At 39.0% G+C, this 21,941-nt stretch overlaps 1 protein-coding gene across 2 annotated transcripts in view; it reads left to right on the forward strand.

Moving 5' to 3' along the window:
- Nucleotides 1-18,568, forward strand: part of LOC121385462 — an 84,497-nt gene extending 65,929 nt beyond the window's left edge. For both annotated transcript variants that reach the window (XM_041516157.1, XM_041516158.1), the window contains exons 2-5: nt 2,299-2,431; nt 4,661-4,940; nt 14,346-14,408; nt 18,319-18,568. In XM_041516157.1, coding sequence (XP_041372091.1) covers nt 2,327-2,431; nt 4,661-4,940; nt 14,346-14,407 — 447 coding nt within the window. In that variant the 5' untranslated portion in view covers nt 2,299-2,326 and the 3' untranslated portion in view covers nt 14,408; nt 18,319-18,568. The remainder of the gene's footprint in view (nt 1-2,298; nt 2,432-4,660; nt 4,941-14,345; nt 14,409-18,318) is intronic.
- Nucleotides 18,569-21,941: the final 3,373 nt, after the last annotated feature.

The raw sequence follows: 21,941 nt of genomic DNA on the forward strand, positions 1-21,941 counted from the left end.
TAAATAACCCATTCATTAACTAAGGTATCCATTTCTAGCATCCAGAAAATTTCACATTTTCTCTCCCTTTTAAGGAAAACTAGTGTCCCACTGTCTATAACACTAACAGAAGTGTTTCAGGTCATCATGCTGTTTCTAGTCCCACAAAATTCATTTTTCTAATTTTTAAAAAACGCACTTGCGTCTGAGAGATAACAGTTATGGAGTGGAGTTTTAATCTATTTTGAACGATATTTCACCGTTTCTACGTCACTGACTCTTGTTTCACTCTCTTGTAACGTTATCCAAATGTGTTACAGGTGTGTAACTTAACCAAACTTAGTGTCCATTTTTTACGGATTGAAACCAGAGTCTGCGTCTTTAAATAAAGCTTTTATTATTTCTTGCAAAAAAAAAAAAAAAAAATAATAATAATAATAATAAAATAATAATAATAATAATAATAATAATAATTAATTAATTAAAAGAATGGACCGGTCTCGGTGGCGTCGTGGTTAGGCCAACCGTCTACAGGCTGGTAGGTACTGGGTTCGGATCCCAGTTGAGGCATGGGATTTTTAATCCAGATACCGACTCCAAACCCTGAGTGAGTGCTCCGCAAGGCTCAATGGGTAGGTGTTAACCACTTGCACCGACCAGTGATCCATAACTGGTTCAACAAATGCCATGATTTGTGCTATCCTGCCTGTGGGAAGCGCAAATAAAAGATCCCTTGTTGCCTGTCGTAAAAGAGTAGCCTATGTGGCGACAGCGGGTTTCCTCTAAAAACAGTGTTAGAATGACCATATGTTTGACGTCCAACAGCCGATGATAAGATAAAAAAAATCAATGTGCTCTAGTGGCGTCGTTAAATAAAACAAACTTTACTTTTAAAAAAAAATGGTGCGTAGGTGTGCGTTTTTGCTGCTTCTTGGTCACAACAATATTCGTGATGACATGACGCTAGCTAGAATGAAGCTGATGAAGAAATCTCCATCACATTAACCCCCGCCCGTGCTGTTTTGCTGCCGATGATATTAATCTCCTTCCTGCCTTCCCTCGGTGACACGTTTCATTACGGCGGAGACACCAGACTCAGCACGTGGCTGGAGAAGACACACTGTAACAGCAGGTTATCCCATCAAGACGTTCTTTCAAAGCGATCAAATCCCAGAGACTGCAGATGTCAGTGGACTAATCTAGTTCTGATTAAAAACCAGAAGCAGACGAGATTTTCTTTTTGTTGTTGTTGTCATTTAGTTCACGTACAAATTTGCTTAGGTGACAGGATCGTACGAATCAACGTTAAAGTTTGTTTTAAGGACACCACTAGAGCACATTGCTTACGAATCGACGTACCTGAAGATTGGAAAGGAAATGTGAGGGGTTGTGTTTTGTTTTGTTTAGTTTTGTTTTGTAGTATATTGTCCCGAAACTGTTTCATGGTAATGTCAGGTTTAAGAGCTAACACAAATGCTTATTAATATCAGAAAAGAAAACAGATGTATCAACAACAAAGTGAAATAAATTGTGGAATAAAATATATAGATTAAAAATTAAAATATTGGTAGATATAAACATGTTTTTAAATGTGCCTTATTATTTATGCATTTTGTATTTTTAGGTGTTCCATATCACCAATTCCAATAGAATACAAAAAAATATATAAAAAATAGAATAAAATAATAATAAATAAATAAATAAATAAATAAATAAATAAACAAAAATAAAAACAACAACTAAAAACCGATGTATTATTTTGACAGTTAAGAACGAAAACCCCATATTTTTTCATGGCGTGTTTGGTACCGAACCTCGATTTTATTTAACACCGGACTCAATCCCCCCCCCCCCCCCCACACACACACACACACATACACCACCATCTATTCAAGGGAATCTTCAGTTAACGAACTAAGTCCAGTTCACGTTTTCTGAGTGTTCTGTATTTTTTATTCCAGTAATTATTCATCCAGTGACGGACGTAACATGAATATCTATCAATGTGCGCTTCATATTTTCAGTAATTCTTCATCCAGTGACGGACGGAACATGAATATCTACCAATGTGCTCTTCATATTTTCAGTATGATACATGAATATCTACCAATGCTATCTTCATATTTTCAGTTATTCTTCATCCAGTAACGGACGTAACATGAATATCTACCAATGTGCTCTTTATATTTTCAGTAATTCTTCATCCAGTAACGGACGTAACATGAATATCTACCAATGTACTCTTTATATTTTCAGTAATTCTTCAACCATAGACGGACGTAACATGAATATCTATCAATGTGCTCTTTATATTTTCAGTAACTCTTCATCCAGTAACGGACGTAACATGAATATCTACCAATGTGCTCTTCATATTTTCGGGTGGCTATTTCTGCTTGGGGTGGTCGGATCAGAATCACTTGACACTAGGAAGGCGGATGAATTATTACAGGTGAGCAATATCCGCAGCACACCTAGGTTTAATACAGAATCTTGTAATATAATATATTCTTACACACCCGTTGGTGAGAACATCATTTGTTATTTTTGATAACACATACTTGTTAAAGTGACATACCCTAGTTTGCAAACACTAAGGCACATGTTTTTACTATTAGATCCGTTTTTGATAACTCAAATCGTACTTTACTTAGATTTTATTGTTTAGATTATCCATTTCCGTACATTCTAAGTGTTTTGGTCATCTTGGTGTTTTTAATATCACAAAATGTATATGTCATATTTTTAAAAACGCACGTACGTCTGAGAAGTAACAGTTATGAAGTCGAGTTTTAATCTATTTTCAGAGGGTACTTCACCATTTCAAAGTCACATAATCATGTTTCACTCAATTGTAACTTTATCCAAATGTGTTACAGGTTTGTAGATTAACTAAATTTAGTGTTAATTTTCACGGGTTGAAACTAGGGTCTGTCCCTTTAACACATGTGTGTTAACATTGTAAACACATCCGACTGGCTGTTGCTAGGTGATGAACAGGTCATCAATGCCATACCATCCAATGAAAAAAGAACGATCGAATCGATCAGCGCAAGGGCCGTAAATAGGTTTTCGTTTGAAAAGACATTTTAAAAAATGGGTGTTTTTTCAGGATATATAAGAAATAGAAAACAACATTCGTTTCCGTTAGATACCATTTATCTTACAACTCATTGTTTAAAAACGTATCCAACACGCTTTCGCGCGTTAGCTACGTAAAAACAATGCGTTGTACTATGTTTGTTTGCGTCAAATAGTATTTCATGAATTGGCGTGTAACTAATGTAAACATACTTCAGTGTATCCATTCAACCGATTCGCGTTTTTCTCTCGTTCCAACCAGTGCACCACAACTTGACAAAGGCCGTGGTATGTACTTTTCTGTATATTGGAAAGTGCATCTAAAAGATACCTTGCTGCGGATATCCTCTGAAGACTACAGATCAGAATTACCTAATGTTTGATATCCAATAGCCGATGATTAATTAATCAATGTGCTTTAGTGATGTCGTTAACGAAAACAAACTTTCACACGCACAAACAAAACCAAGCATTCTGTGTAAGCAAACACGTGTCGAAACAAATTATCATTAAATTTAATAGACTGTAGATTAAACATTGTCCCGACTTTACTGTCATTGAAAGATTTCCCCGAGAAACAGTCTTTTTGGCGACTAAAGCTTGACGTGCGGTTGGTTTGGGATTGATCCTCGTCGGTGGGCCTATTGGGCTATTTCTCATTCCAGCCAGTGTAGACTGGTATATCAAAGGCCGTGGTATGTGGTATCCTGTCTATGGGATGGCGCATATAAAAGCCTCCTTGCTACTGATGAAAAAATGTAGCGGGTTTCCCCTCTAAGACTATATGTTATAATTACCAAATGTTTGACATCCAATAGCCGATGTTTAATAAATATGTATGTATGTATGTATGTATGTATGAATATCTATATATATATATATATATATATATATATATATATATATATATATATATATATATATATATATATATATATATATATATATATATATGTATGTATGTATTGATGTATGAATATCTATATATTGTATGTATGTCGAGGTTGACTGTAACATACATAGATATATAACGCACTGGCGCGGGGGATAATTAAATCCTTTCTGGCCTCACAAATTGTCCAATGCCGTTGCTGGGACTTGAACCTATGGCACCGAATTGCCCGCAAATTGCAAGACTAACCACGATACGCTGTGAGCTATCGAAGCTTCAGTAAAAAGGAAGTTCTTTAACTCAACCATATGCATGGGGCCTACAATCTACGCGGTCGATACCGCTTACATGCATGAAACAGTGGGCAGACCTGGCACTGGCTAGTATGTATTGATGTATGAATATCTATATATTGTATGTATGTCGAGGTTGACTGTTACATACATAGATATTAACGCACTGGCGCAGGGGATAATTAAATCCTTTCTGGCCTCACAAATTGTCCCATGCCGTTGCTGGGACTCGAACCTATGGCACCGAATGTATGTATGTATGTATGTATGTATGTATGTATGTATGTATGAGAGCGAGAGAGAGAGACATGGGGGTGGGGAGGGGGCGAACAACATTTAATAACGTGATGTTAAAGTCCATATTTAAAAAAATTCAATATTGTTTTTCTGTTTTCTTTTTCTTCTTCTTTTTTAGTTATTGGAAACGTACAAAACAGCGTTGACGTCACGTTACGACGACAACTACGGTTCTATACCTTACGACAGTCCAAGCTACGATAACGTACCGCTGATCTGGCTGCTGAAGCGAGGGGCCCCAGTCTATGATGATGAGAGTTACAAGCGCTTTGGCTTTATGGGGAGCCGGGGAAAGCGGCAGGGTGCGTCTAATGCTATGCGAGCCATGGCGGACCTCCTGCAAGTCTACAACCAGAAGTTGATGCATGCTATTCAACGAGCACAATATTTCGATGACGGTATGTACCATTCACTCATTCACTGGACGGGACGTAGCCCAATGGTAAAGCTTTCGCTTGAAGCGAGGTCGGTCTAGGATCGATCCCCGTCGGTGGACCCATTGGGCGCCTTCTCGTTCCAGCCAGTGCTTCACAACTGGTGTAACAAAGGTCGTGGTATGTACTATCCTTTCAATGTGATGGTGCATACAAAATATCTCGTGCTGCTAATCGAAAAGAGTAGCCCATGAAGTGCCGACAGCGAGTTTCCTCTCTCAATATCTCTGTGGTCCTTAATCATATGTCTGATGCTATATAACCGTAAATAAAGTGTGTTGAATGCGTCGTTAAATAAAACATTTCCCTCCTCCATTCATTCATCGATCATCGTCGGTGGGCCCATTGGGCTATTTATCGGTCCAGCCAGTGCACCACGACGTATATATCAAAGGCCGTGGTATGTATCTTGACTGTAGGATGGTGCATATAAAAATATCCCTTGCTACTAATGGAAAAAATATAGCGGGTTTCCTCTCTAAGACTATATGTAAAAAATACTATCCGGTAGCCGATGATTAATAAATCGATGTGCTCTAGTGGTTTAGTTAAATCAAAACAAACTCATTCATTCGTTTCATTTTAACTTATGTTCGTGCTTATATTCAATTAAGTTTCAAGCACGCTGTCCTGGGCTCCCACCTCAGGTAGCTGGGCTGTCTGTCCAGGCCAGATATTAGTTGTTAGTAGTTAGTGAGAGAGAAAATAGTGTAGTGGTCTTATATCTACCCACCGAGGCGTTAAAAGTAGCTTTGCGTGGGAGCCGGTACTGGGCTGGGAACCCAGTACCTACCGGCCTTATGTCCGATGGCTTAACCACGACGCCACCGAATCCTGTGTTTGACATAGCCAGGCCTGTAGGTATGGTTTTGTGTGTGGTGGGGTTAGGAAAAAAAAGAAGAAAGAAGTGTTTTATTTAACGACGCACTCAACACATTCTTTTACGGTTATATGGCGTCAGACAAGGACCACACATATTGTTTTTAGAGGAAACCCGCTGTCGCCACATAGGCTACTCTTTTACGACAGGCAGCAAGGGATCTTTTATTTGCGCTTCCCACAGGCAGGATAGCACAAACCATGGCCTTTGTTGAACCAGTTATGGATCACTGGTCGGTGCAAGTGGTTTACACCTACCCATTGAGCCTTGCGGAGCACTCACTCAGGGTTTGGAGTCGGTATCTGGATTAAAAATCCCATACCTCGACTGGGATCCGAACCAAGTACCTACCAGTCTGTAGACCGATGGCCTAACCACTACGCCACCGAGGCCGGTTGGTGGGGAAGGAGGCAGATGAATTCTTGGGACGAATTATCATGGACGACGCAAGATGCTAGGTGGATCCCGGAAATGTTTAAATCTAGAGGCTCAGAAATACCATTTTGCAGCCATTTCAGGGAGGTTACATACCTAAAACGTCAATATCAGTAACCAATAAATTTAGTTTTTGCGGGGCTAATGCCCCATCACCCCCCCCCCCCCCCCCCCCGCTAGCTACGACCCTGATAGTAGATTGGCAGGCGCGTATACACGGAGAAGTATGTAGTGGCGTAGCCAGGGGGCGAGCTGAGGGAGGGTTTGCTAATCAAACCTTCTATTTTTAAAAATGTATTAAATTTTATAAAATGATCCCATAACACCTGTTATTAAAAGATAATACGGGTTGTCTCCCATATAAAAGTCCCCCCCCCCCCCCGCCCCCCAATATGAAATCCGGGCTACGCCAGTGGAAGGATGCTTTCGGTAGTCGAACCCCCACCAACCCAGCTCAAGAATTTCCTGTTTCCAATGTATTTCGCCGTGGGCATGACTCGACCCCCACCCCCTAGAACCTTCGCTAACCACAGTCTAGACCACCCCATGCATAAATCCCTGCACACGCGCCTGATCGACGTACAGGTAGTACTAAACCTAAACCAAATAACTTCCGGCTGGGTTCGAACTTTTGATAGAGAAGTGAACACCACAAGTCCTGTGATTGGTGATAAATGTTAGTGTGTTAGTTGTCAAGCAAAAGATTCATCTGGGCAGAAAAATGTATGCAATTTTATTTCATCTAGTACCACTGTGTCAAATGTATGGGGTACCTGTGAAAAAAGGTACTCGAATTTTGTGCGGAACTAGGGTAGTCATAGACGCTACTTGTTATCTCAGAAATTAGCATCTTGACCCCCAATTTTTTTTTGTTCACTATAAGGGTGATGGGTGGTAGTGGCGTTTTTGTCGATTTATACACTGAAGGTAGGAGTTTTAGCCACATATGTTACTAGTGTTGTCTATGGGATTTGATTTGGTAGTGTACACCCTACAATATGCTTACTTCACGAAAGTGTTGTTTGCAACTGTCCACAAGAGTTGCAGCAGCATAACACGATGATTCAGAATCAGATTGTAAATGGGGTGGGGGTGGGGGTGGGGTGATTGACATAGGCGTATGTCCTCCAATTTTGTAGGGGGCTTTTGTCCGAATTAACCGACAATGCCCGAATCTGGATAACAACATTTATTCATATTAGCATTACTACCAAACAGCTATACAGGGTTGGAAACGAATCACTACGCATTTTCACAAAGATTACAACTAATATTGAGGGTAGAATGATGGAAATACATGGATAAAAGGCCCGAATATCTCTATCGTTTTTGCCCGATTTTGCTCCAGCATTAGGTTGAATACCCCCTTCCCCCTCCCCCTGTTCTGCCCACCTGCCCCCGTCTAGTACGCTTATGGGGTTGGGTGGGATTGTTAGGCATTGAAACACCTTTCAAACGAATGACGGCACGGCCTCAACCCCACCCTTCCACACCCACCCACCCACACACGCACACACAAACACATGCAATACACACTCATACACACGCACGCACACACACAAACACAACACACACATGCGCGCGCGCACACACACACACACATGCACACACTTACACACGACAAACACACACCACACAAACATCACACATCCAACGCTTATATCTGAGGACAGCCGTCGTTGTGGTGTACGCTAAATCCCTACACCCACTCAAGGTTCAGACATTGGTTTTGTGTTTAATATATTAATCAATATGCTCTAGTGGTGTCGTTAAACAAAGCAAACAAAGACATCCTCCGACTCATTTATATTTAGAAACACGGTAGCAGACTTCTAATTTGTACGAACGCTTTGGCCATAACCCTTAATAGCAATAGTTATTAAAAATACATTTGTGTTTGTATTTTGCATTAGTATAAGTCGTTTTGCTATGGTGAGACATGATTGCGACTTTAACAAGATGTTAATGTTGCGTCTATATGATTATACCTATCCATTAAACATCATACGTTTTAAGATGTATGTTTTGCTAATATACTATATGCAAGTTAATGGCCTTCTTTGATATTAGAATTGTAAAATGATTATCCATAATTAGTATGATATATATCGTAGTACCATGATGGTAAAAGCAATACATTTCGTTCATTGTCGTTGATATACTATTAGTCTTTGTCAACCTAGAAATAAGCTTTTAATTCATCATGCAATCATGATGTTGGAAATTGGATCTAGGCTATTCGTTTTGAGGGTAGGAATCGGTGGAGGTTTCTAAGGGAAAAAAAAGACATTTGCTTAAAGGGACATTCCTGAGTTTGCTGTAATTTTTAAGATGTTATCGACTAAAAGAGACTTTTCAACGATTGTAATTACATTAGATATTAGTGGCTGCATATTGAATGTGTTTCTGATCGTTCTAATATTTGTACTAGGTTAAATTTCATTTTATTTCCTAAAATATTATTTTTTCGTACGTACGAAATTATTAGAAAATAAATTCCAGTTTGGGCTTCTTACAAATATTAAGACGACCAAAAACACATTGAATATACAGACACTGATATTCTGAACAAGAAAGTATTTATAATATGTACGTTTAACCGTAAAAATATTTTAGTAGGAAACATCTTACAATGCAGCAAACTCAGGAATGTCCCTTTAACAAGATTTCTGCACATTTTAAACAATACTGTTTCGTGTCTAGCATAAGTTTATTTCGACCCTTGTGTGTGTGTGTGTGTGAGTGTGTGAGTGTGTGAGAGAGTGTGTGTGAGTGTGTGTGTGTGTGAGAGAGTGTGTGTGTGTGTGTGTGTGTGAGAGAGAGAGAGAGAGAGAGAGAGAGAGAGAGAGAGAGAGAGAGAGAGAGAGAGAGAGAGACAGAGAGAGACAGAGACAGAATGATAGAAAGTTTGAGAGAGAGAGAGAGAGAGAGAGAGAGAGAGAGAGAGAGAGAGAGAGAGAGAGACAGAGAGAGAGAGAGACAGAGAGAGAGAGTGGGGAGATAGAGAATATACAGCAAGAGCGAATTTGAGAGGGAGATTAAGACAGGACAATATATACCACAGACACGCAGGAATCGGGGATGGACGAAAATGTACGGCTATTTTTTACCTACTCTATATAACTAAAAATAAACATCTGACTTGTGTTCCGCCCACTATAATGGTGGGGACACAATAATCTTTAATGGGGGAGGGAACATCCCACACTAACGACTGTACCCCCCCCCCCCCAACCAGTATAGTTCCTAGTCATGTGTTTAGGATCCACGTCGATGCGCATACTGATGGTATTTCAAAGGCCGTGGTACATGCTGTCCTGTCTGTGGTATACTGCATATGAAAAATCCCTTGCTGCTAATCGAAATGAGGAGTCCATGTTTTCACTTTATCTTTGTTGTCCTTCACCACGTGTCTGGCGCCCTATATCTTTAGGGGCGGGACGTATCCCAGTGGTAAAGCGCTGGCTTGATGCTCGGTCGGTCTGGGATCGATCCCAGTCGGTGGGCCCATTGGGTTATTTCTCGTTCCAGCCAGTGCTCCACGACTGGTATATCAAAGACCGTGGTATGTGCTATCCTGTCTCTGGGACAGTGCATATACAAGATCCCCTGTTGCTAATCGAAAAGAGTAGTCCATGAAGTGGCGACAGCTAGTTTCCTCTCTCAATATCTGTGTGGTCCTTAACCATATGTCCGAAAACAAATAACCGTAAATAAAATGTGTTGAGTGTGTCGTTAAATAAAACATTTCCTTCCTTCCTTCTTTTCACAGAATATATTTTGACGTAGAAAGTGTATTGAACTGCGTGGAGTAATAAATGATGTTGTGGAACCTTAAGCCTGCCGCACACGAGGGCTATGAACTGAGCAAGACGTTACTTCAGATTTTTTGCTAGGCTAATAGCTGTCATTACGTGTGGGCGATTTGGCTGAGGGTTTTTTTCTTCTTCTTCTTCTTTCGTATCGCTTGGTCGTGAGGGAAATCTATCGTGTTTCATATATTTGGTTATGTTCAGTACAAATCTCTCCGGGTGCTGGCTACGTGAGCTATTGGTTGAGCTGAAACTACCAACTGAGCAATAAAAAGACTAAAATTACAACAGAGTGACGTCATTGTTTGAGTGGTAAGCAAACTACGTCAGCATTTAGTTCATCGGAAAGAAGGAAGGAAGGAAATGTTTTATTTAACTACGCACTCAACACATTTACGGTTATATGGCGTCGGACGTATGGTTAATGACCACACAGATATTGAGAGGAAACCCTTCATGGGCTACTCTTTTCGATTAGCAGCAAGGAATCTTTTATATGTACCATTCCACAGACAGAATAACACATACCACGGTCTTTGTTACACCAGTTGTGGAGCACTGGCTGTAACGAGAAATAACCCAATGGGTCCACCGACGAGGATCGATCCTAGAACCGACCGCACATCAAGCGAGCACTTTACCACTGGGCTACGTCCTGATCCTAGCTTAGCGGGTGTGGTGAAATTACTATGCGCTAGATAACGTTTTGCTGTGCTAATAGCTCTCGTGTGCGATAGGCTTAAAACAGCATTTTATCTTGCAACACGTTTTTTTTTTTTTCATTTCCGGCTTCAGTTGTGTACAGCTTAAGCCATCGGTCTTAAGGCTGGTACGTACTGGGTCTTATACTAGCGAGTTTTGAACGACTCCGTTGGGTAGGTATGATCACTATATCGACTTCTCTCTCACTAACTACAAACCACAAGCGTACTGTCCTGTCTACAGACATCCCATATAGCTAATATGTGTGTCCAGGACAGCGTGCTTGAAACTTAATTAGCACGAAAATAAATTGAAATGAAAACAAATAATATCTTTCCTTTCCTTTTTTATGTGTCTGTGTGTCGCAGAAACAGCTTGTCTGTTCACGTAAAAAACAATGGTATATTTAAAGGGACATTCCCGGGTTTGCTGCATTGTAAGATGTTTCCGACTAGTAAGATATTTTTGCGATTCCACCTCCACATCCCAGTCCTTGTCTCTCCAACCGCGACAGGTCCTTGTCTCTTGTGGCTAACTGTGCCCAACATCTGCGATTAAACTTACATATTAAATATATTTTCTTGTTTAGAATATCAGTGTCTGTATATTCTATGTGTTTCTGGTCATGTTAATATTTGTAAGAAGCACAAACTGGATTTTGTCTTCAAATAATTTCGTACGTAAGAAAAAACAATATTTTAGAAAATAAAATGAAATTTAACCTAGTAAAAATATTAAAACGATCAGAAACGTTCAGTATACAGCCGCTAATATTTTATGCAAAACAAAAATATATTTGATATGTAATTAGTCTTTAAAAAAGTCCTTGTTACTCGATAACATCTTAAAAATTGCAGTAAACTCAGGAATGCCCCTTTAAAAGAGGAATCGCCGCCTTTAACGACTATCGTATTTCTAGCTGAATATTGTGAAGCACACTTTTTATTTATCATGTTAATATTATCATTTTCTTTGAACCGAGATAATAAACAAAACCATGAAAAAACATCAAACAGTTAGAAATACTGTTAAGGATGAATCTGTTGCGATTGTAATGTAAGGAAATCGTACATTGTACATAATAAAGAGGTAAAATAAAAATACCTCACTGTCTGGAAATCTGAAACAAAAAATTAATGTGAAACTGATGTGAAAGAAGACCCAAAAAAAAGTTATGAGGCATGCTGCCAATTGATTAAAGGATGCGTTCGCACGTTATTTCTTCTTACTGGAGGTGCAGATCACAAATGTCAAATACGGAACTTAAACAAATGATACTTGGCATTAAAGCATTTAAGTGGAGAGTAATCATATTAAACTATGAATGAATGAATGAATGAATGAATGAATGAATGAGTGTTCAACGAGGTATAGAACCATTTTGGTGGAGTTCAATCATCTTAAACTATGAATGCATGAATGAATGAATGCACGAATGAATGCATGAATGAATGAATGCACGAATGAATGAATGAATGAATGAATGAATGAATGAATGAATGAATGAATGGAGAATGAGTGTTCAACGAGGTATAGAACCATTTTGGTGGAGTTCAATCATCTTAAGCTATGAAAGAAAGAAATGTTTTATTTAACGACGCACTCAACACATTTTATTTACAGTAATATGGCGTCAGACATATGGTTAAGGACCACATAGATTTTGAGAGGAAACCCGCTGTCGCCACTTCATGGGCTACTCTTTCCGATTAGCAGCAAGGGATCTTTTATTTGCGCTTGCCACAGGCAGGATAGCACAAACCATGGCCTTTGTTGAACAAGTTATGGATCACTGGTCGGTGCAAGTGGTTTACACCTACCCATGGAGCCTTGCGGAGCACTCACTCAGGGTTTGGAGTCGGTATCTGGATTAAAAATCCCATTTCTCGAATGGGATCCGAACCTAGAACCTACCAGCCTGTAGACCGATGGCCTAACCACAACGCCACCGAGGCCAGTTAAATATTTGTTAGAAGCCCAAACTGGATTTTGTCTTCAAATAATTTCGTAATAAAATTAAAATTAACCTAGTACAAATATTAGAACGATCAGAAACACGTTTAATATACAGCCACTAATATTGTAAACAAGAAAATATATTTAATATGCAAGTTTATTCGTAGAGAGATTTTGTTAGTCGATAACATCTTTAAAAATTGCAGCAAACCCAGGAATGTCCCTTTAAACAAATGATACTTGGCATTAAAGCAATTAAGTGGCGAGCAATCATCTTAAACTATGAATGAATGAATGAATGAATCAATCAATCAATGGATGAATGAATGAATGAATGAATGAATGAATGAATGGATGAATGAATGTTCAACGAGCTATAGAACCATTTAGGTGGAGTTCATTCATCTTAAGCTATGAATGCACGAAGGAAGGAAGGAAGGAATAAATGAATGAATGAATGAATGAATGAATGTTTAACGAGGTATAAAACCATTTTGGTGCAGCCCAATCATCTTAAACTCCAGTTTATTTTGATGTAAGGACATCCAAAATGAAGTCATTCGAATTTGACGTCATTTCCATTCAACAAGACACCGCCGCGCCATATATTCTTACGTCATTTGAATATCTGGTAATGGCGGACTGGAATTAAAGTTACGTGTACAGTTTACAAAAACACGTTGTATTATGCTTGAGATTATATGATAAATAGATTGTTACCCTCGTGTGTTTCGGCTAGTGTTCTCGATGGGTGAAAGTTAAAGGAGGGCGGCCGCGACTTTGTGGAAAAACATACTCCTTATTTTGCCTCTCATTATTTGGTACAAAAAAGGTTGGACACGAAATACAAACTGACTCATGTTGTGACAGTTGTCGGTATGACAGTCACGGGCAATTCCGGTTTTGCTGAACCGATCAAAGTTTTAGTAATATTATTTTAATAAAAATTTCAAGATATATGTAAAACAATAAAGATGTTTGTAAAGTGATCCGCTGATGTGGGATAAAAAAAAAAATGTTTTATTTCCATCTTCATCGAATGAATCGATCGCTTTGATATCGCCGACGGTTTTGTTTCTGGATGTAGCAACGGGAGTTTGTTCATTCCCCGATGAACGTAAAATTTACGTCAGGGAACGTCATACCTGATGGCGTCATTTTTTTGTATTGGTAATTTGTTTTACTGAGCATTACTGTTTAAAAAAAAATCAAAATATAATATGAACTTTTAATGTTATTATTAGTAAGTACGTTCATCTGGGTATGAAAAAAAAAATCATCCGCGAAGTTTTATGACAACGGCTTCACCGATTCACAGTTTGCGAATGATTTTGTTCATACCCCAATGAACGTAAAATAAATAACAGACAATCCTTATATATATATAAATGTATGTATGTATGTATGTATGTATGTATGTATGTATGTATGTATGTATGTATGTATGTATGTACGTATGTAGATAGATAGATAGAGATAGATAGATAGATAGATTGATATATACATACACACACACACTAGTATAATATGTGACTATTCACTCTCATGTAATATTATTTTCAATATGACTGTCTTTTTTTTTAGAATTCACAGAGTACAAAAATAAAAGACAACCACAATTTGGTTTCCATGGCGTTCGTGGTTGAGGTACGTTTCATTATTTTTCTCATTCTAACCATTATTAGTCTAGTAGTATATCAGTTGTCTTTGGGGCGAGACGTAGGTCAGTGGTAAAGTGCTCGTTTAATGCACGATCGATCTAAGTTCGATCCCCGTCGGTGGCCCATTTGGCTATTTCTCTTTTCAGCCAGTGCACCACGACTGATATATTCAACGACCGCGGTATGTGCTATCCTATCTTTGGGATGGTGCATATAAAAAAAAATCCTCTCTAAGACTATATTTCAGAATTAAATGTTTGACATCCAATGGCCGATGATTAATAAATCAATGTCCTCTAGTGGTATCGTTAAACAAAACAAGCAAACTAAAAGGCCCATTGCTGCCACTGCTAAGGATAGTATATGCGTTGATAGCAGATAACTTCTCTGACATTTAACAGTCTGTCGGTAGAATGCTTGGCTGACGTGCTTGCGTCGAATGATCGAAGGAAAGACATGTTTTATTTAACGACGCTCTCAACACATTTTATTTACGGTTATATAGCGTCAGACATATGCTTAAGGACCACAGATATTGAGAGAGGAAATCCGCTGTCGCCACTTCATGGGCTACTCTTTGCGATTAACAGCAAGGGATCGTTTATATGCACCATCCCACAGAGAGGGTATTACATGTCAGGGCCTTTGATATACCAGTCGTGGTGCACTGGCTGGAGCGAGAAATTACCCAATGGGCCCACCGACGGGGATCGATCCCACACCGACCGCGCATCGAGCGAACGAAGGATCGAACCCCTTTGGTAGACACATTGTCTTTGTCTTCTTTTTGTATTTTTTAAAAGTTTCAACCAATGCATCTCGACTGGTATATATCAAAGACCGTGGTAAGTGCTGTCCTGCTTGTGGGACGTTCTGTTTAGTTTAACAACACCACTGGGGCACATTGATTAATTAATAATCGGCTAGTGTATGTCAAACTGTCACTCGTACTCATCAGAGGAAACCCGCGACATTCAATTCAGTTCAACTTATTCTCGTGCTTATATCCAATTAAGGTTCAAGCACGCTGTCCTGGGCACACACCTCAGCTATCTGGGCTGTCTGTCCAGGACAGTGGGTTAGTTGTTAGTTTGTTAGTGGTTAGTAAGAGAGAAGAGGGTGTAGTGGCCTTACACCTACCCATTGCGCCCTTAAGATCTCGCTCTGGGTTGGAGCCGGTACCGGGCTGCGAACCCGGTACCTGCCAGTCTGTAGTCTGATGGCTTAACCACTACACCACCGAGGCCGGTCCGTGACATTTTCTCATTAGCAGCAAGGGATCTTTTATATGCACTTTCCCACGGACAGAAAATCACATACCACGGCCCTTAACCAGTTGTGATGCACACAAAAAAAAAAAAAAAAAAAAAAAAAAAAGAGATCCAGTTAGTTGAATTGGATCCACCGCGGTGATGTGGTTCGATCTTGCGATGCAAGCACCTCAGGCGAGCGCTCAACCGGCTGAGCTAAATGCCGCCCTGCTCTTGGGAAAGTGCAAATAAAAGATTCCTTGCTGCTAATTGAACTGTTTTAGTTGGTTTTATCTGAAGACAACCTACCATATGTTTAACACCAATAGCCGACAATTAAGAAATCAATGTGCTCTAGTAGTGTAGTTAAACAAAACAGCCATTAAATATATACTTGGCGTACATGTATAAGCGCATTATGTATAGTTTTCCTTTATATGACTTATTATTGCGTCATATCGATTAATTGGTATTTAAAGGTGCAGACCCTAGTTTTAACCCGTAAAAATGGGCACTAAGTCTGGTAAAGTGACAAACCTGTAACACATTTGAATATTGTTACAAGAGAGTGAAATAAGAGTCTGTGGCGTTGAAACGGTGAAATATCGTCAAAAACAGACTAAAACTCGACTCCATAACCGTTATTTCTCAGACCCACGTGCGTTTTAAAAAATATGAAAAATGCATTTTTGGGGTATTAGAAACACCAGGATGACCAGAAACACTTCGGTTGTACGGGAAGTCATTATCTAAACAATAAAATATAAGTAATGCTTGATTTCAGTGATCATAAACGGCTCTAGTAGTAACAAATATGCATTAGTGTTTAAAAACTAGGGTCTGACCCTTTAATTATTACAAATAAATGTAAAAGTAGGGAAATATTGCAATCTTTAACATCGGATACCAATCAAATCAATATTGTGGCACCTATACCTAATAAATTGCATCCATACACCTTATATATGCCGTAAATGTTCATTGAAAGTAGTGTGCGTGACGTAGCCCAGTGGTGAAGCGTTCGCTTGATGCGCGGTCGGTTTAGGATCGATCCCCGTCGGTGGACCCATTGTGCTATGTGTCGTTCCAGCCAGTGCCCCACAACTGGTTTAACACAGATCCCTTGCTGCTAATCGAAAATAGTAGCCCATGAAGAGCCGACAGCAGGTTTCCTCTCTCAATGCCTGTGTGGTCCTTAACCCTATGTCTGACGCTATTTAACCGTAAATAAAATTGAATGCTTCGTTAAATAAAACATTCCCCTCAGTCCTTCATTAAAAATCATTCCATCTCTTTGTCTGTCTGTTATTAATTTTCTTCTGAGTTCCATCCTAGTTTATGGTTCATTATTTCTTTCACACTCGTAGTGATGGATATTCATTTTATTGACTTCTTCTTCGAAGCATTCATTCGTACATATTCGACCGATCGCTTTCAAATACGCGTTTGTTAATGACATCGAAACTTTTTTTTCTTAATTTCAAATTCCTCTTGGCATTTCTGTTTCAAATAAACGCACCGAGGTTGGAGCTGCTTTCGAAATCAGTATTACAAATTACATCGAGGGGAAAACTACGACGACGAAGAAAACATAGAAAAACTTTAGATCAGATTATCTTCAAAGCTCTGCTAAGGGTATTAGTATCTCACCGAGTCTTTATCGTAAGCGACTGAACACATATTTGTAATTTTCCTTGTCGCCACGAGCTCGCATGAATTAGGAACCAGCTTTCGGTTTAATTTCCTATCACCGCAAAAAAGCTCCAGGCGGACCATTTCAGCTCGGGAACATAAAACATTGACACCGGTTTTACAGGCTGGGTATCATGTGAAGCGATCACGTAATAATATCAATGGACCCGTCGAAAGGAAGCGGAGCAAAAAAAAAAAGTTTCATTATTGGATACTAAATGAAAGGATTTCATCAGTCTATTTATCACACTTGATTTAAACATGTATGGCCCGAACAAATATAATGAAGACAGGCATTTTAAAACCCTTTTCTGTTTTTTAGGGGTGGACGTGGGTGGGGTGCTCTCTCTCTCTCTCTCTCTCTCTCTCTCTCTCTCTCTCTCTCTCTCTCTCTCTCTCTCTCTCTCTCTCTCTCTCTCTCTCTCTCTCTCTCTCTCTCTTTCTATTTTTCTTCACTGAAAATTAAAAACAAAAACCGACTTTGAGCATTAGTTGAAAAAGTAAGAAATATATGTCATATTAATCCACCTGCTACCACCACGTTCCCCACCACCACCATCATCATCATCATCGTCATCATAATCATAATCTTCAACGGCATACACCACCACCACCATCGTCATCATCAACTTCATCATCAGACTTTAGAAGAGTCTCGAGTCTAGACTCAAACGGTTTTATAAGCACGTGGCAAGAACTAAATTTATCTTTATTCTTGGTACAATTTTGCATAAATTCTCACAAAACAAAATCCTTTTTTGTTATTTCAAAAAATCTTTTAAAATCCCTATACCCCGCGAAATCCTAATTTTTAATGACTTTTTTTTAACTAAAAATATTACTAACCATCATGCAAAGAGAGATTATAAACACATTTTTATTCATTTATTTATTTAGTTAGTTAGTTAGTTAGTTAGTGATGTAGTTATTTATTTATTTATTTACTATTTTCAGAGTCGTCTGACAAAGATATTTAAGCTGGCCGTGTGACTGCAAACAACAAGCCTATTTTAACGTTCGAATCTACAGGTGTGATGGACGTGCACTTCAGTGGCAACATTCGCCGGACAACGATGTAAAATTTATTGGCATCAAACGCGTCAGTCATGGTTATGGCGTGTCATTGGCAGATGGGAACTGGTGCCATGGCAACGACACGTTGACGAGATCTAAATTGTTTGATGGTATTAAAGCATTACATTGAGTCTGTCTCTTGTCACTGAATCTAAATATCTTAGCAAGACAGATGGAACGGATGCACATCATATTTTTATCTACATGTTTCATACGTAGCTTTATTTATGTTTCAGTTTTTGTTTTGTTTTTCTGAAATGATCTCATGGCCACGTGTATCAGAAGAAGTCTTTCCAACAAACACATATCATGCACATAATTATGTTAATGTCGCAGACGTTAGTTTCAACTCGTGAAAATTGACACTAATGCTAGGTACAGACTACCAACTGCCAGTAGAAAGTTGGCCAACTCGACTGCTGCGTTGTACTTTCTCTAACTCCCTACTTGTTGAAACATATTTTATTGCATATTAGGTACAAATGGATTGGGCACAAGTTATCCAACTCCCTACTTTTGACGGGTGCGCTCGGATTAACAACTAATCTCGGAGAAATGTGTCCAAAACAGTCGTGCTTGAACCTTCACTGGACATAAGCACCAGTCAAATGGTTGATTGATAATAATGAATGGGTTATACGACGAGAATCGAATTGTAAGAGCGCTCAGACTAGCAACTGGACAGTCGTACAAGTCGTGACAGCAGAACGTTGACATACTTTCTGCTGGCGGTTGGTAGTCCGAACCTAGCATTAATTTGGTTTAAGCCAGGCTAAAACTGTCAACTGTCAGGACAAAGTTGGCTAACTCGACGGTTGCGTTGTAAGTTTCCCAACTCCCGACTTACGACGGCTGCGCTCAGATTAACAACTAATGGGTTATACAACGAGAATCAAGTTGTAAGTGTTCAGACTAGCAACTGGACAATCGCAGAAGTCGTGACAGCAGAAAGTTGACATACTTTCTGCTGGCTGTTGGTAGTCTTAGCCTAGCATTAGGTTAGTTATACCAGGCTGTCAACTGTTACGACGAAGTTAGCCAACTCGACGGTTGCGTTTAAGTTTCCCAACTCCCGACTTACGACGGGTGCGCTCAGATTAACAACTAATGGGTTATACGACGAGAATCAAGTTGTAAGTTGGTCTACTTCCTGTTGGCAGTTGGTAGTCTGAGACTAGCATTAATCTACAGACATGTAACATATTATTTGGATTACGTTATGATAGAGTAATGCAAGCGTCTGTGACGTTGAAACACCCTTAAAAATGTACTACAACTCGCCTCCATAACCGTTACTTCTCAGAAGTACGTATGTTTTGGGGGCTTTTTTTTAAAGGGACATTCCTGACTTTGCTGCATTGTAAAATGTTTCCGACTAATAAAAATATTTCTACGATTAAACTTACATATTAAATATATTTTCTTGTTTAAAATATCAGTGTCTGTACATCCAGTGTGTTTCTGGTCGTCTTAATATTTGTAAGGAACCTACAAAAAATATTAGAACGATCAGAAACACGTTTAATGTACAGCCATTAATATTTTATGCAGAAAAACATATTTGATATGCAATTACTATCGTTAAAATGGCTCTGTTAGTCGATAAGACCTTAAAAGTTGCAGCAAACTCAGGAATGTTCCTTTAATATGAAAAATATCTTTTGTGGTTTTACAAACACTAAGGTGACCAGAAACACTTGGCATGTACGGAAATGGATAATCTATAGAATAAAATCTAAGTAATGTCTCATTTCAATTATATTCGATCACCTAAACTACACTAATATGTCTTAAAATGGACACTCGTATTCGGTTAATTAGTTGCTTTTTTTTGGTGGGATTTTGGTTTTTGGGGTTTTTTTTCGCTTGTGTAATGTTCAATAATGTGTATTTTACGGGTGTTCACATTTACAACTGCATTATATACACTTACAAAAATTAACTGAATATTCCCTATATAATTATTTCTTTAGGAAAAAACAAAACAAAAAACGCCCAACAACACTAGCATATAAACGTTATTAGAATGAAGTGTATCGGATGAATATATAAAAAGATAGAATTTCACAACTAGTGTTTAGTGTAAGCGACAATATATAGCATGTATAATAAACAAAAAATAAACAGTAATAAAACTTGATCAGTCAAATAGTGAAACCAAACCAATATTACTTATGTATTTGTCCAGGTGGATATCGTTTAAGCATTGCTGATGTTTAATTCTTAAAGCGGAATTCTCACTTTGCGATTAGTCGCACCGACTTTCGTTCATGTTACAAAACCGGATGTTAACAAGATGGCAGGCATACCATTGGAGTGCTACTCATAATCTACTTCACCGGCCTGAGTGGTGTCGTGGTTAAGCCATCAGACATAATAAGGCTGATAGGTACTGGGTTCACAGCCCGGTACCGGCTCCCACCCAGGTCGAGTTTTAACGACTTAATGGGTAGGTGTCAAACCACTGACCTTTCTCTCAGTAAACATTAACAGCTAACAACTGTGACAGAAACAAGATAGCTGAGGTGTGTGCCGAGGACAGCGTGCTTGAACCGTAATTGGACATAAGCACAAACATAAGTTATTGCCCGTTAGATTGAATTAGCAAGCTTTTGCACAGGGCTATATATAATAAATTATTCGCCAAGACGTCATTTCACACTGAATCATTATTTTAAACTTTAATATTTGAAACAAATGAATAATTTCAACTTTACATATAGCTGTTACATTTTTATGTCTTTACAAAATGTGGACTATATGTTTTTTCCCGCTTATGATTAAATGAATTTGTCGGTGAAGTGTTTATGAATCGTTCTACAATAAACAATCCTAAGCTTACAAACTTAATGTTTTGTTACTGTAATGGAAAAGGAATCAGTGACCGATGTGAGGTGTAGATAAGGCAATTCCAACCAGCGGGACAAAATGTGTGGGTTTTGTTCTGGGGTTTTTTTTTGTATTTTTTTTTTTTTGTTGGGTGGTTTTGGGGTTTTTTTTTTTTTTTTGGGGGGGGGGGGGGGGGGTGGGTTTGGGGGGGGGGGGGGGGGGGGGGGGGGGATGTATGTTGCTTTTTGGTGTGTTTTACTTCTTTTTATTATTTTTGTTTGGGGAGGAGGGGTTGGGGTGGGTTTTGGTTGGGGGTGGGAGGGGGGGGTTGTGGGTTTTTTTCTTCAGTAAACCTCGGCCTTCATAAAACCATATTTTGTCCCATAGGTTGGAATTACCGTATCTACAGCCCACGATGGTAATAGATTCTATTAGTACCTACGAAACGATGGTGGATTGGCTCGGTATTATATTCCATGCTAATGCGTAGTTTTTATTCGAGAATGAAAAGCACTTCCTTGTTTTGAAAGTTATCTGGGGGTTTTCTGGATATTTCGACAGTTCCTTTTATAGGGCTTCGACAGCAGTTCTGCTGACTGTTACATGTTATGAGATTCTCTCCTTATAAGTCGACATCGGGCGTGTGAACACGATCACTGTAGAAGAACTTAAAG

This window comes from Gigantopelta aegis, chromosome 11, assembly GCF_016097555.1.
Source record: "Gigantopelta aegis isolate Gae_Host chromosome 11, Gae_host_genome, whole genome shotgun sequence".
Lineage (NCBI taxonomy): Eukaryota > Metazoa > Mollusca > Gastropoda > Neomphalida > Peltospiridae > Gigantopelta > Gigantopelta aegis.